The following is a 13,434-nucleotide window of genomic DNA, read 5'->3' as shown; positions in this document are numbered from 1 at the left end:
TGTCAACTCATCTCTCTTTACTGTGATATAAGCATAGTCTATAGTTAAAGTCTACTCTCTGATGTTGTTTTGTTGATGCTTGCTGAGCAGTGTGTTAAGACATTATCAGGAGCTTCCTTTTTTTTTTTTGAGACAGGGTCTCATTCTGTAGTTCAGCTGGCCTTGAACTCACTATGCAGCCCAGGCTGGCCTCAAATTTAAGGCAGTCCTCCTGCCTCAGCCTCTTGAGTGCTGGGATTACGGGCGTGCACTCTGATGCTCAGGAGGAGCTGCTTTTCACATAAAAGTGTCAGTCATGTTTGGACAACTGAGGGCAGCAAAAGGCCATAGGAAGATTATAAGGCCATTAAAAAACTGCTTCTTCAAGTTTCCCACTTCGGATTATTGCTTACTCACCTTCTTTTAGTCATTTCCCCTTGCCACAGATATGTTTACACAAAAGGCAGGCTTAGTTTAAGTTAAAGTTTTAAAGTTCAGCTGTGTTCAGAGCCTTGGTTTATTTTTTAAAAAAAGATCATTTCCTCATGGCTGAGATAAAAAACAGAGCAGGCAGTTACCTAAGTCTAATACTTTGTTATGGTGTATATTTTAACTTTTTAATCCAATGGGAAGTATATCTAGTAAATCATTTAAGATCAAGGCAACAATTCACTCTAGATAGCAGAACTATTATTTCATATTAGTCCTGCACTTGTTTTTAGAATAAGTTCCCCAAAACAGAAGAAGTGGTTGGTTTAAGGCAGAGATACATTTTCTAACAGAGTATATATAAGTAGGGTGTGGTGGTGCATGTGGGGAATTCTAGCAGTTGGGAGGCTGAGGCAGGAGGATCTTGAGAAGTTCAAGGGCAGTCCGGAGTACACAGTGAATAATACAAGGCCAGTGTGAACACATAGGAAGACTCTGTCTCAAACAAACAAGCGCACATGCACACACACCCACACCCCAGTAGGATACAGGGCCTCAACTTCTAGGGAGACTACTAGCTAGCAACTTTCTCCCTCTGCCCAGAGATGCCAGTGTGCACTGGGACACTACTGAAACTTCCCAGGCAACAGCCGGCAGATCGGTCTCACCTGGGGCGCGCCAGCTTCAGTCCTGTGGTGCAGCTTCTGCCGCTGGGCCTCAAGGTATTCCTGGAAGGGCTTCTGCAGAGATGGACCTATGCCGGGAACAGCACTGGCAGCAGAGGACAGACGGCGAGGAAAAGATAACATTTGGGAGGAAAAGCAGGAGAAATGTTAAAGAAAATCCACTTACCACCTGGACTCAATAAGCAGGGATTGAGTGCAAAGAGGAACAAAATACAATAATCAGAGTTGTCAAAATCCTGGGAACTCTTTTTAAGTGGATAAAAATCCTTCCTTCAAACAACTCCTTAAAGTAGAAACATCTCTGCCAGGAGCACACTTGGGAGAACCGAAGAGCCACTTGTGGCAGGAGTCGGTCCCCAGAGGAGGACAGCCTGCTGCTTGTGTGCACCCGCACTGTGCACGGAGAAGAAAATGAATGACTTCTGAGAAGTGCCACATTTATCACCACCCGTTCCTGTAAGAACTGGTTTGAACCGATTCACAAGGAAATGACTTATGCTTGTGTCATCCCCAGTTAAAAAAGAAACTGCCCGCCCTCTCTCTGACTTGTCCCATCTTCTCAGAGGGGGCGGTGCTTTCTCATTCTAAGTCCTTATTAGGACAATCCGTGCGTCATCCTTATCCAAAAAGAATGCATTAGCAAATTTGGGAAGCACCTCCCCCAGTTAGAAGTCAGTGATTAACAAAGGAACAAAGAGGGAACTATGAGCCTTGAATCCGGTCGTGGTTTATGGTGGATGCTCTGCAGAGAAACTCCTGTTCACTGCTAAACAACTTGTTCTGAGATGACTGGGTCAGCGTCCCTGATAAGGCTCTGTACCCAGAGCTCCCCCACCCGCAAAACGCAGAGGCCCTGTGTGCTGTTAGACCGGTTTGGCAGTTGTGGCCACCAGGCTTCCAGTTTAGATCCGCTCCAAGGGATTTTTAAAATGGTAACTTGGGGAAACTCAGAGAATCAAATGTCTATTTTCTGTGCCCTTCATTTCCTCTTCTATCACATTTCGGCTAACAGGCAAAGATGCCATATCTCGTTCCGAGGGGCAGCAAAAGGGGTTTCAAAATGCACTGCTAACAGCACCTAAGGCTCTCACTGAAAGCTTACTGATTCACAGGAACCTTACCTATTTTCTACAATTCAGTGCTGCTCTTTCAAATAAACAGCAAAAAGAGATTTGTTTTTTGCTATTGTATTTACTAGAAGTGAATAAATTCCTAGCTTGATCTTATTATCTACCCAACTGCTAAACACAGAAGTCCCTATTTGTAACCATGCTAGGAAAAAGATTGAAAATCAAAGTACAAGAAATAGTCTGTCCAAAAAAAACTTAAAATTTTGGGAATTCAAAATTCTTTGTCTCTCATTCCCCCTATAAAATGATTTGTGAACAAGATAATTTACAATTCAATAATGAAGTTTTTGGTAAAGAAAATACTCAGCAGAAGAAATGGAAGGAGAGGAATGGTTTGGATGCCCCAAGGTCCCAGCAGGAGTCCTGAAGGATGTGCAAAAGGCCTGAGCACACTGGTGGGTGAAGCAGCATAGCCAGGGCACAAAGCTACATCAGCTACCCTACCTGATGACTTGCAGGTGGCCTCCTGTGAGAGCTGGACCACAGAAGCTGTATCAGCAAAGATTCTGACTACAAAGGGGGAAACAATGGGGCAACCTTTTTTTTTAGAAGAGAGATTTTCTATAGCAGTTCACACAACCTTCCTTTATGTAATCTGGATGGGAATGCAGATAGCTCATTCCTTTATAACCACTTGAATATAAAGGAAGAACCGCTGCAAAATGCATGCACAAAAAGAATGGTTTTGAAAACAGCAAATGTGTAAGAACTTTCCTTTTCATAAGCCAGTTCATGTACTTTAATAGCAACACTTTAAAAATCACTTAAAAATACCATCATTTAAAAATACTAAATATCGGGGCTGGGGATTTAGCTCAGCAGCATAAGCGCCTGCCTTGTAAGCAGGCAGTCGTGAGTTTGGTCCCCAGTACTGATAAAAACGAAAAAGACCAAAAAAACAAAACAAAACAACAACAACAAAAAATTAAATATCATAGTTATGCTATTAACAGAAAGTATTAGATTCTAATTTTTTGGTGTTGAGGGCTAGCAACAATCATTTTAAATTCTCTTCAAAGCAATATGAAGATAAATAATAATTTGTCAGTGTTCCAATAAGAAATACACCTTGCAGATAATAGCAGATAAATTTATCAGTGTCATGTATGATATATGCTTTGTGGTGTTTTTTTGGTAGTGTGGTGGATATCTCTACACAGATTTGCACAGGAGACTAAGGAAACTGTTGAACATAAAGAGGTTTAGCCAGGTGTGGTGGCCCATCTATAATACTAGCACTTGGGAGGCTAGGCAGGAGGATCTCTACAAGTCTAAGGCCACTATGAGCTAAAAAGTGAGCTCAAGGCCAGCCTAAACTTCACAGTGAGATCTGTCTCAAAAAAAAAACCTAATTTTTATGAAACCCAGGTTCTTTCGTTTTTTGCAGACAGGGTTTTGCTTTGTCATTCAGGCTATCCTTGAACTCATTTTGCAGCCCGGGCTGGCCTCAAACAATCCTAAACAACCCTCTTGCCTCAGCCTCCCAAGTGCTGGGATTACAGATGTGTGCCACCATGCCTGGCAACCCACTGAGTCTGGACTGAACCCACTGAGTCCCATACAGCCCTTTTCAGATTCTTTTAAATTTTTATTATATATTCATCAAAACTGCAGTTGTCATTTCTCTTTTTATTTTTTTTTTAAAGACAGGATCTCTATGTAGTTCAAGCTGTCCTGGAATTCAGTGAGTCTCTTGCTTCAGGCTTCCAAATGCTGGGATCACAGGTGTACACCAGCACGCCCTCCAATTTTTACTTGTAACATGGATTTAAGGCAAATAATAGCAATTTGCCATCTCACTCTCAAGTAATTTCCCAGCAGCAGTCCAGAAGCAAGAATTCATTTTGACATTGAAGATTAACTTAAAGTACACACACATTAGGGGACCAGGGAGAGGGAAAACTTGCATCACAGTCCAATGGCTTTTTACAGCTGGCTTGGGAAAGTATTTCAGGTAAATGTCACTCTCTGAAAGGCATTAATTCAGAGCAACAGTGTGCACCTGGCTATGCATGTGTTTCAATCCTCAGCAAGTGTGTGACAGGGACGACCTGCCATTAGGTTTTGAAAAAGTTAAGTTCAAGGAACCACGAGTTTTGTGTTACAAAACACAATGTTGGAGAACAAACATGAAGAACCACTGGACTAAAATATGCTGAAACCAAATGTAGGTGAGGACATCTTCAAATAAGAAAAAAAGAAAGTTTCATTTACTTTTCCTTATTGCAAAACTTCTGCATGGTGGGTAGAAAAATCTTTGTGGGTAGCATCTTGGTGTTTTTATTCTTGGCACAAATATAACATCAAAAAATAAACTTTCAACAAAATAATACAAGTTATGGCATATTTGTCACTAATTTTTCAAAAGGACAAAAAGCTTCCTTTGATTAAACAAAAACAAAACAAAACAAAAAAAAGGAGGAGAAAATCCACAAAGCTCCAAATCTACTCAAGGCTCAAAATCATAGTTTCATGGGCACAATGGTTCCCCAGCTTTACATGCACGAGAATCTCTTAGAGTAGATTCAGGACAAACTTCTTTGCTGTTTAAAAATTCATCTAAAATATTATATAGGCAAAATTTGGTCAAGAACCCCAATCAACATGCAAACAAAATTTATTATTTTTCCAGTTTTTAATGTATATGTGACCCTGCTGCTTCTGGAAATTACATATCTGATAAGAAATCTGTACCTTAAACTTGCTTCCTATTCCCACACTGTAAAGGTCTGTATCACTCTCTGCACTCTGAGAGCTGGAGAATGTTCCCCAGGGAGCATCACAGTTGGCAGAGGTCATACAGAGTGGGTGAGGTGATTACTCCTGCTTTTCACAATGCATACATTTTCATGTGTGGGTTAATACAGAATACACCCACTCCAAGCATGCCTAGAATTCATCAGTCATTATTACTCCTGTGTTTCAAGGGATTCCTTTTCAAATTGTGAACATCTTGAAGCTCCTTTACCATCCAGTGTATAAAAAATACAGCATCTGATTTACTTTGAATAGCCTTTTCATTGTAGAGAGCCAGTCATTAAACTAGGTTCTGCTATTAGAAGATATGAAATTTTCATACCAGGTATGGTGGTACACGTGTGTGATCCCAATACTGGGGAGGCTGAGGGCAGCCCAGCTACACAGTGAGTTCAAGGCCAGCCTGAGTTACACAGTGAGACCCTGTCTCAATCCCCCATCCCCAAATAGAACAACAAAAATACAAACAAAACTTCCTGAGAAGATCGGAAATTTTCTTAAACTGATTCTGATTCTGTTTGGGTTTTTAGTCAGGTGTGTTTTGTGCTAATGGATCTTCATGAATACTCAAGAACACAGGAATGAACTTAAAGATTATATGTATTTTATCCTGTTTGGTTCTATACAAAGAGCATATACTTAGGCTAGGGCTTCAGTATAGAAATGCTAAACCTAAGAATATTATACAGGTGCTCGGAGTAAGTTTTAATCCAAGCTTTGCTCCGTTTCAACTACTCTTTTGAGTATTTTTACCATGAATGTGAGCAGGTCAGTTATATTCACCTTTCTAAAAAACATATAAACATGGGCTCCTAAAAGGAAGGATATAGGGCAATAAACCTTTTCCGTAACAAAAAGGCTGGTTTTTTTTTTTTTTTGCTCAATACTTTAAGACTGAGTTACTTAACATTCCTCAATGATTAATTAAGGTCTAAATAATCTCGAGGTATGATCAGATTCCTAAAAACTTGTAAAAGAGTAGAAAAGGGTCTAATGTACCACTACAATAACCCAGTAAGCATAACAGAAATCTTCTGAACTAGACTACTGATGGTACTTTATTATTATCATTTTTTTGGTACCAGGGATCGAACTCACAACCTTGCACTTACCAGGTGAGCGCTTATGCCGCTGAGCTAAATCCCTGGCCCACTGGTGGCATCTTACAAATATAGTTCTCATGCTAATTCAAATAACAACGAAAGGTCTACAGGTTTATAATCATGAAAGTGATTGTCAGTTGGGCATGGTAGTACACACCTATAATCCCAGCACTCTGGGAGACTGAGGCAGGAAGACACAAGTTCAAGCTTGGGTAGCTTGAATTCACAATGTTGCACAGACTGGCCTGGAACCTGGCAGTCCTCCTGTATTAGCTTTCCAATGTTGGGGTTACAGACATATACCACTAAGTCTGGGATTCAAAATAAAGACTTTAAAAAGAGCTGCGATGTATCTTAGTCAGTGTGGAGTTCCTGGGGTTCAATTCCCAGTACCACCACCAAAAAATAAGGATGACAGTGACCATGCAGCTCAAGCATCAAATTCAAATAAGTGTTTATATGCTTTTTAGTTTGCAGCTGCTTTTGCACTTACATTCTTAGTGGCTTGTACGCTCTTTTCTTCATGTGAACATGTAGCTCGTTTTATTGGTTAAGGTCTAATGTTTACTTTAGGTACCTTTTATGTTTGGAACTATTTCTACCAGACTGGTATTTGCCCTAAAATAAGTAATGGCAAAGACGTTAAAATGGCCATATCGTAGTGGGGATACACAGTGCCTGCCTGGCAAGTGCAAGGTTCTGAGTTCAATTCCTGGTACCAGATACATACATACATACATGCCCACATCATGTACCCTTTGTCACCCACTGTTTAGGTGTCTATCGGCATTGTATATTGGATGTCTTTGATGTGAAAACATAAATCTGCCTTCCAAAATTGTGTGACACAACTGTACCAATTTTTTTTATTTTCTATCATTTCTAAAACCAAATGTAACAAGCATTTTTATGACTACTTTCTATTGATGATGTAAATAAATAAATTCTGAAACTGAGTGAAAAAAAAAAAATCTTGAGACAACGTCTCACTAAATTACCCAGGAAACGCTTGAATTTGCAGTCCTCCTGTCTCAACCTCCTGAACAGCTGGGAGTACACGCATGTGCCATCATGCTTGGAATATTTTTATTTTTATTTTATTTTATTTTGTTTTGTGTGTGTGTAGCATCTCTGGGGACTAAACCAAGGAAGGGCCTTTGTACTCAGCTATATCCCACAATATCTCCCCTTTATTTTTCATTTTGAAAAAGTGTCTCACTAAATTGCTAAGTTGCCTAGAATGGGCCTTAAGTTGAGATCCTCCTGTCCCAACCTCCCACAGTGCTGGGTCTCAGGTGTGCACTGCTATGCTCAGCTGGAGGATCTCAAGTTTGAAGGTGGTCTGTGCATTTCAATGAGACTGAATCTCAAAATAAAGTAAAAAGCACTGGGGCTGAAGTATTGCAAGACCTTGGTTTGATCCCTAGAATCACACATGGGCACACACACACTCATCCCAAAATCCTGTGCCCAGTTATAGTATTTATTTGTATTCCAAATAAATATCAGGAATATTTATGAATGGTTTTGACTGAATGTGGGTGAATGTATGCAAGTCTACAAATCAAATTTATTCTCTGGCTCCAGAAAATTCTATCATTTGAGATTTGGTCTAGGAAAGAGCACAGAAGTGGATGGAGGCTTAAACTGAAAATACTGCTAACCGAAGCCAACAGCTCTTCTTAGAAGGAGTTTTACATTTAAGGCTAGCAGTGACCTGTCCTCCCAGGCCTCCTCTCATTTCGCGCCCATCTGCTTCAGTGTGGTAAGAGTTCAGCTACAAGCTCAACTTGCAATTCCCTTTCTTGGTAACAACCTTGTAAATCATTCTGTTTTTAGAAATGTGCACTTTAGTCAAACATCATAGGGTTAAATTTTCCTTCCCATCCCCTAGGCAGTGATCTAAACAGGCTTAACGGTTAGTATTTTAATGAGTTGTCATTTCCTGTCTGATAAAGATTCTCACAGTATTTAACCACCAGTTTCCCTGGGGACCAACCAATACTAGAGCTGTATTCACAGTGACTCAGAATGGACCTCAGACTCCGGGCCTGATTCAATAATGATAGATTGCTCTCTGCACGAATATTCCTCCTAAGGTAGACTGCTCAGAAATGGTGGGGGAAGTTTTATCACGCAATCTTTCTAAAGAAGTCAAAGGCCATCTCAGGCTAACTCTCACAATATTTAAAGCTGTGCTCTTCTTAGATCTTAGGGGGCAGGGAAGATACCTGTGGCAACTTAACTGACCCAGGAATAAGTAAATGAACTGTTAACAACTGAAAATCAACTTATAAATTAACTTAGTGAAAATAAAATCAATGTGAAATCTTTACCATTTAATTGAATATTGTCTATGAATCTACAAAGCTAATTATTTTAAAGAAAAAAATCGATAGCTCATGTATTCTATTTTTTTTGGATCTGAAATGTGGTAGCCCATCTAAATCAAGTTCTTTTACATCTGGGGTCCTGGAAGGACACCCCATGTACATTAAATTCAAGATGAAAATTCTGTGCTACCTTAAACAATCTATAGTTTTCTCATGTACACAAGTGTTTGGATTGATAGTCTCTCTGGCACACCTTTCAAAATTCAAAATTCGTTGTGACTTAACCTTGGGTTTGTGATTAAAACAGCTTGAATTTCAGTTGCATCTGTGCCCCTTTCAAATGATTAAAACCTCTTTTGTACTCCATTCAGCCCATTGTGTGCTGGATGGTATTACAAATACACGACACCACTCATTTCTGTGTGGCTGGGTACCAGGAAGACCATTGCTTTTTCCATAAACTTCAGGTGTGTGGCTGCTACTGCCTCACAGCAAATCTCAAATCATCAGACAATTTGCCACTGTCGTTGCTTTTGAACATTTGGAATCATTTTCTCTAAGAAATCAGAAGGGAAGTAAGGCTTCCTTATAATTACTCCTTGAAACAAACTATCATTAAAGAGCAGCTCTAAAAACCAAGATCCTGTCTCAAATACAGACCTGAGCAGCAGGAGACAAGCAGGCATTTATGTGAATAAACAAGGTCAGAGCTGAAGGAACCAAGTCAAACTGCTTGGCTGCCAAACAGAGCCCTGTTAAAAGCCAACTGATTTCATTTATAGAAAAATGATAGTCCGGGGCAGCTCTTTGTAATAACACATCTAGCTTCAAGAGCCACTGAGTTACAGAATGAAAACTTAGCAATAGGGATGGGTAAACCCAAAGGTCAAGAATAAAGCACTGTCTACAGAATCTTAAAAATTTAAGGTGAGGGCCAGGGATATAGCTCAGTGGCAAAGTACCTGCCTGGCAAGTGTGAGGTTGTGAGATTAATTCCCCATATCAAAAAAAAAATTTCAGGTGAAATGACAGGAAGCTTATTGGCTTTGAGATCACTAATAATGGCATGATGGTGAATAGGAAAAAGAATTTATGTAAATTATTATAAGTAGTAACTCCAGAGAGTACAGAGAAAATTACTACACGCAAGGAGATACTTAAGGGAAAAAATGTTCTATGTCCCCAAGAAACTTAAGTTTAAAAGGGTGCTACTGCAGGAGAAGGAAAAAGTTCGCTTGTTTGTTGCTTTGTTTCTGGTACTGGGATCAAACTTATGACCTCATGCTTGCTGGGCAGGCACTGTGCTGCTGAGTTAACTCCCTGGTGAAAAAGTGCATTTAAACATACAACTCAGAAAACATTAGGTCTCTCACTAACAACTATGACAGTCGTGAGCCACGGTTGCACAATGTGAGCAAAGGGCAGGACACAAATCCACACTGACTCCAGCAAACCGTACCCCATGGAACTTGAATGTATATTACATCAACATCTATGTAAACTATCCGGCACAGTGGATGCTTAGTAAATGTTAATCTCCTTCCCGCCTGCCTGTTTCTTTCCTCCCTAACTTCTTCCTTCTTCTCTTCCTCCTTCTTTCCCCACTCATTCTTTCTAACAGGGTCCCACTGTATTATATAGCCAATTAGCTTTAAACTTGCTCTGTAACCCAGGCTTGTCTTGAACTCAAATTTGTAGCAATTTTCCTGCCTCAGCCTCCACCAGAGTGTTGGGATTACAGGAGTGTGTCACAATACCTTGCTCCTTTTTCACTTTTAAAACATACATCTGTTATTTCCCTTTCAGTGTGGTGCCGAAGGACTTTGAACAAGCTTGATAATGCTACCACTGAGCTATACCCCACTCCCCTCATTAGTATTTTCTATTTTTTAGCTTTTTTACTAGTCTTGGCCTCAGTCTAAAGCACATGATAGATTCTCTTATTAGTGAGTGAAAGGCTTTTAGTCAGCAAATATGTATGGAACAATTAAAAATGCCAGGAATGATTTCCCTTTTCCTTTCCCCCATAATCCCATGGAGTCCAGTTTAATTGGGTTTATATTTTCATCATCTGCTGAAATGCTCCAATGACAGTCAACCTTAATTTCTTATAACTGTACAATGTCCATTTGTCACCAGTCTATGTTGCCTCCCAGTATCTACGACAAACATAGAGGGGTTAAGTGGCAAGGGAAAAGGGTATATGAACTACCAAGGACTGAAAAAGAAGTCTTCCTCAGCTACAAAAGGAGCTGTGTTAAAATCAACGCTCAACTTGCATCTCAGTAGCCAATGTCTTAAAACTCTATGTACTCTGATACAAATGTTTGTGTTCTACACTTCCATAGCCTTTGCTAATTACTTCACAATGATCAAAGAGAACACTTTGGTTTTTGTTTCTTTGAGAGTATTTTATAATTTTAAAAGAAAGGACCGGTCTTCTTTCCATCCAGGCTCACAAAGCTCATTCTAACCATTTTGCATAGAGTGCAGGAGAAGGACCAACATTCAGATTCAAGCACTTAATTACTCCCTGGTGGAAAGATCACTCTTGTCACAGGCCAGCCCCATGCTGAGGTCAAACACCAAGTCAACTCACAAATAGGAGACAGCAAAGAAGAGCATGGAACATTCTGTATCTGGTAAAAAGTCCCTGTTGCAGCTGGTCCCACCCCCCAGGCCTCAAGTTCAATGCTTGAGTTCTGGAAAACTTTTTTCTTGTGTGGTGAAATTGTGGACTCTGTCTTCCAATAAGACCCTGGCAACCTGACAATGAGCCAATGTTCTGCATACGGTTTGCTGGGAGTCATATGCTTAATGTCATTTTCTGGGAATTCTCATCCTCGATTTGTTGAGAATACTGCAACATATCATTTTAATTATGATTTTAAAAGTTAGATTTGGTTATGTTCTTTAAGAAATATGTGTAGATCTCTCTTAGTAGAGAAAGTCTGAAATTAAACATTAGTATTAAATTGTAATTTTAAAAAGGCCATAACAAATATAATAATGTCTCTCAAGCTCTAAGTTTTGTGGTTCTTTGGTTCTATTGCCTGATTCATTTCAAAAAGTGAAAAAACATTACATGCCTAAAAGTTTTTATAGAACCTTTTCTGTATCCACCTGCTACAAGGCTAGAATCTATCTTCCAATCTCTCTCAATATATAACAATGGACTTGCATGTACAAGCAGACCAACTCCTTAATTTAGAAATAGGTAACAAGGACACCTTCCCTTAAACATAATGATTCTGGCAAATATTTTCCAGAAGTGGTCAAGAAATAAATCTAATTATTTCTGACTATGGCTGAATTATTTAAATTTTGGGGAAAAAGCCTATATGGTCTCTGTGACACTAGGAAGGTTATGTGATGATGTATTGCACTAAAAATATCTTAGGTCAAAGGCATGTTTAGGTATCACATTTAGCTAGATTACTCTATACTTCCATGCCCTCTGGTGTAGCTGCCAGCACACCACTGAAACCTCTGTAAAACAAACACTAACTCTCATCACCCAAGGCGTAACTGCCAGTACTGACTTCCTGCTCCATCTGAAACAGAGACAAATGTCTTGCCTTAGTAGGCTAACAGCACAATTGTCCTGTGAATTTGCCCCAATTTGACTCTATGCAAAGCTAAAGAGTATCTTGCTTATACCCAATATCCCTCCCCCGCCTATAAAAAATAGGTCCTACACATTGAACCCAGGACCTTCACACTTAGTGATAGTCCTAGCCCTTTTTATTTCTTGATGTAGGGTTTCGCTAAGTTGCTAATGTGTACAGGCTGGGCTCAAACCTGCAACTCTCCTGCCTCAGCCTCTCACAGAGTTCTGGGATTATAGGAAGGTGCAGGCCTGGTCCCAATGTCTCTTTATTTACCTCTTCTCTCTACTGAACCATCCTTTTCATCCTCTTTTAGGGTCTTTCCTATGCTGGACTAAAGACATGTTTATCAGAGCATTGTTCAAATGGCAGAAACAGTGTCCAAATAACCACCAACAGGAAAGGGGCGAGACTGTTAGCTACAGGAATAATATATGTGGGATGATCAAAACACACATTGACTGTTTCACTTAAAACAGGCAAGAGATTATATATAAAATGACACTGTTTTCATACACAGAGAACTTGCCTGGCATGCGTAAGAAGCTGGGTTTAATTCCCAGCAATGCAAAAAGACGGAAAAAGAAGAAAAGAAAAAAGGTAAAGATTAATGGCTAGGTGTAATGGCATATGTCTATAATTCCAGCTATATAGGAGGCTGAGGAAGAAAGATTGCCAAGTTGTAGGCAAGTTGTAGTTGTAATTGTATCTTTTTTTTTTTTTTTGGGTCTTTTTCCTTTTTATCGGTACCAGGGATTGAACTCACGACTACCTGCTTGCAAGGCAGGCACTTATAAATCCCCAGCCCCTGTAATTATATCTTAAATTAAAAAGTAAAAAAATTGGGCTGGGGATTTAGCTCAGCGGCATAAGCGCTTGCCTTGCAAGCAGGCAGTCGTAAGTTTGATCCCTGGTATAGATAAAAAAAAAAAAAAAATTAAAAAGGAGCTGGGGTGTGTAGCTCAGTGCAGTATGTGCCTAGATGTATAAGGCCCTAGGTTATATCCCTAATACAAAAATGGAGCAACCAATCTAAGATATACAAAAAGCCTACTGTGTTATAAAAAAAATACTTTCCTCAAGAATCATTTGTATTATGTATAGCTGGGCATGGTGGCCCAAACATGTATCACCAGTATCTGGAGCCTGAAGCAAGAGATTGCTTACAAACTCAAGGTCAGTCTGGACAATATTGAATTCAAGGCTAGCTTCAACTATAGCGAGACCCTACTCAAAACAAAAAGACTGCACTGTTAACTTGTTTAGTTTGATGATTTGCTATACTGTGTGGAGTTTTAACAATGTGAAGGGGAGATTAACAAAGGGGAATGTTTCCACAGTAAATTAGAGGCAGTATTTTCAGCTCAATTCAACAATGGATCTAGTGAGTCAGATGTTCTCTTTTCTGA

General features: G+C 39.7%; 1 protein-coding gene across 1 annotated transcript in view; it reads right to left on the bottom strand.

The window, feature by feature from the left end:
• The window catches only part of Vmp1 (vacuole membrane protein 1), a 110,676-nt gene that overhangs the window by 1,055 nt on the left and 96,187 nt on the right, over positions 1–13,434 (bottom strand). Inside the window, exon 11 of the mRNA XM_003469556.5 lies at positions 1,077–1,179. Within this exon, the coding sequence (XP_003469604.1) occupies positions 1,077–1,179 (103 nt within the window). The remainder of the gene's footprint in view (positions 1–1,076; positions 1,180–13,434) is intronic.

This window comes from Cavia porcellus, unplaced genomic scaffold (assembly GCF_034190915.1).
Source record: "Cavia porcellus strain 051 isolate PalLab524CR breed Dunkin Hartley unplaced genomic scaffold, mCavPor4.1 scaffold_6, whole genome shotgun sequence".
Lineage (NCBI taxonomy): Eukaryota > Metazoa > Chordata > Mammalia > Rodentia > Caviidae > Cavia > Cavia porcellus.
Note: the sequence above shows the minus strand (reverse complement) of the source record. Positions and strands in the feature narration are given on the sequence as shown.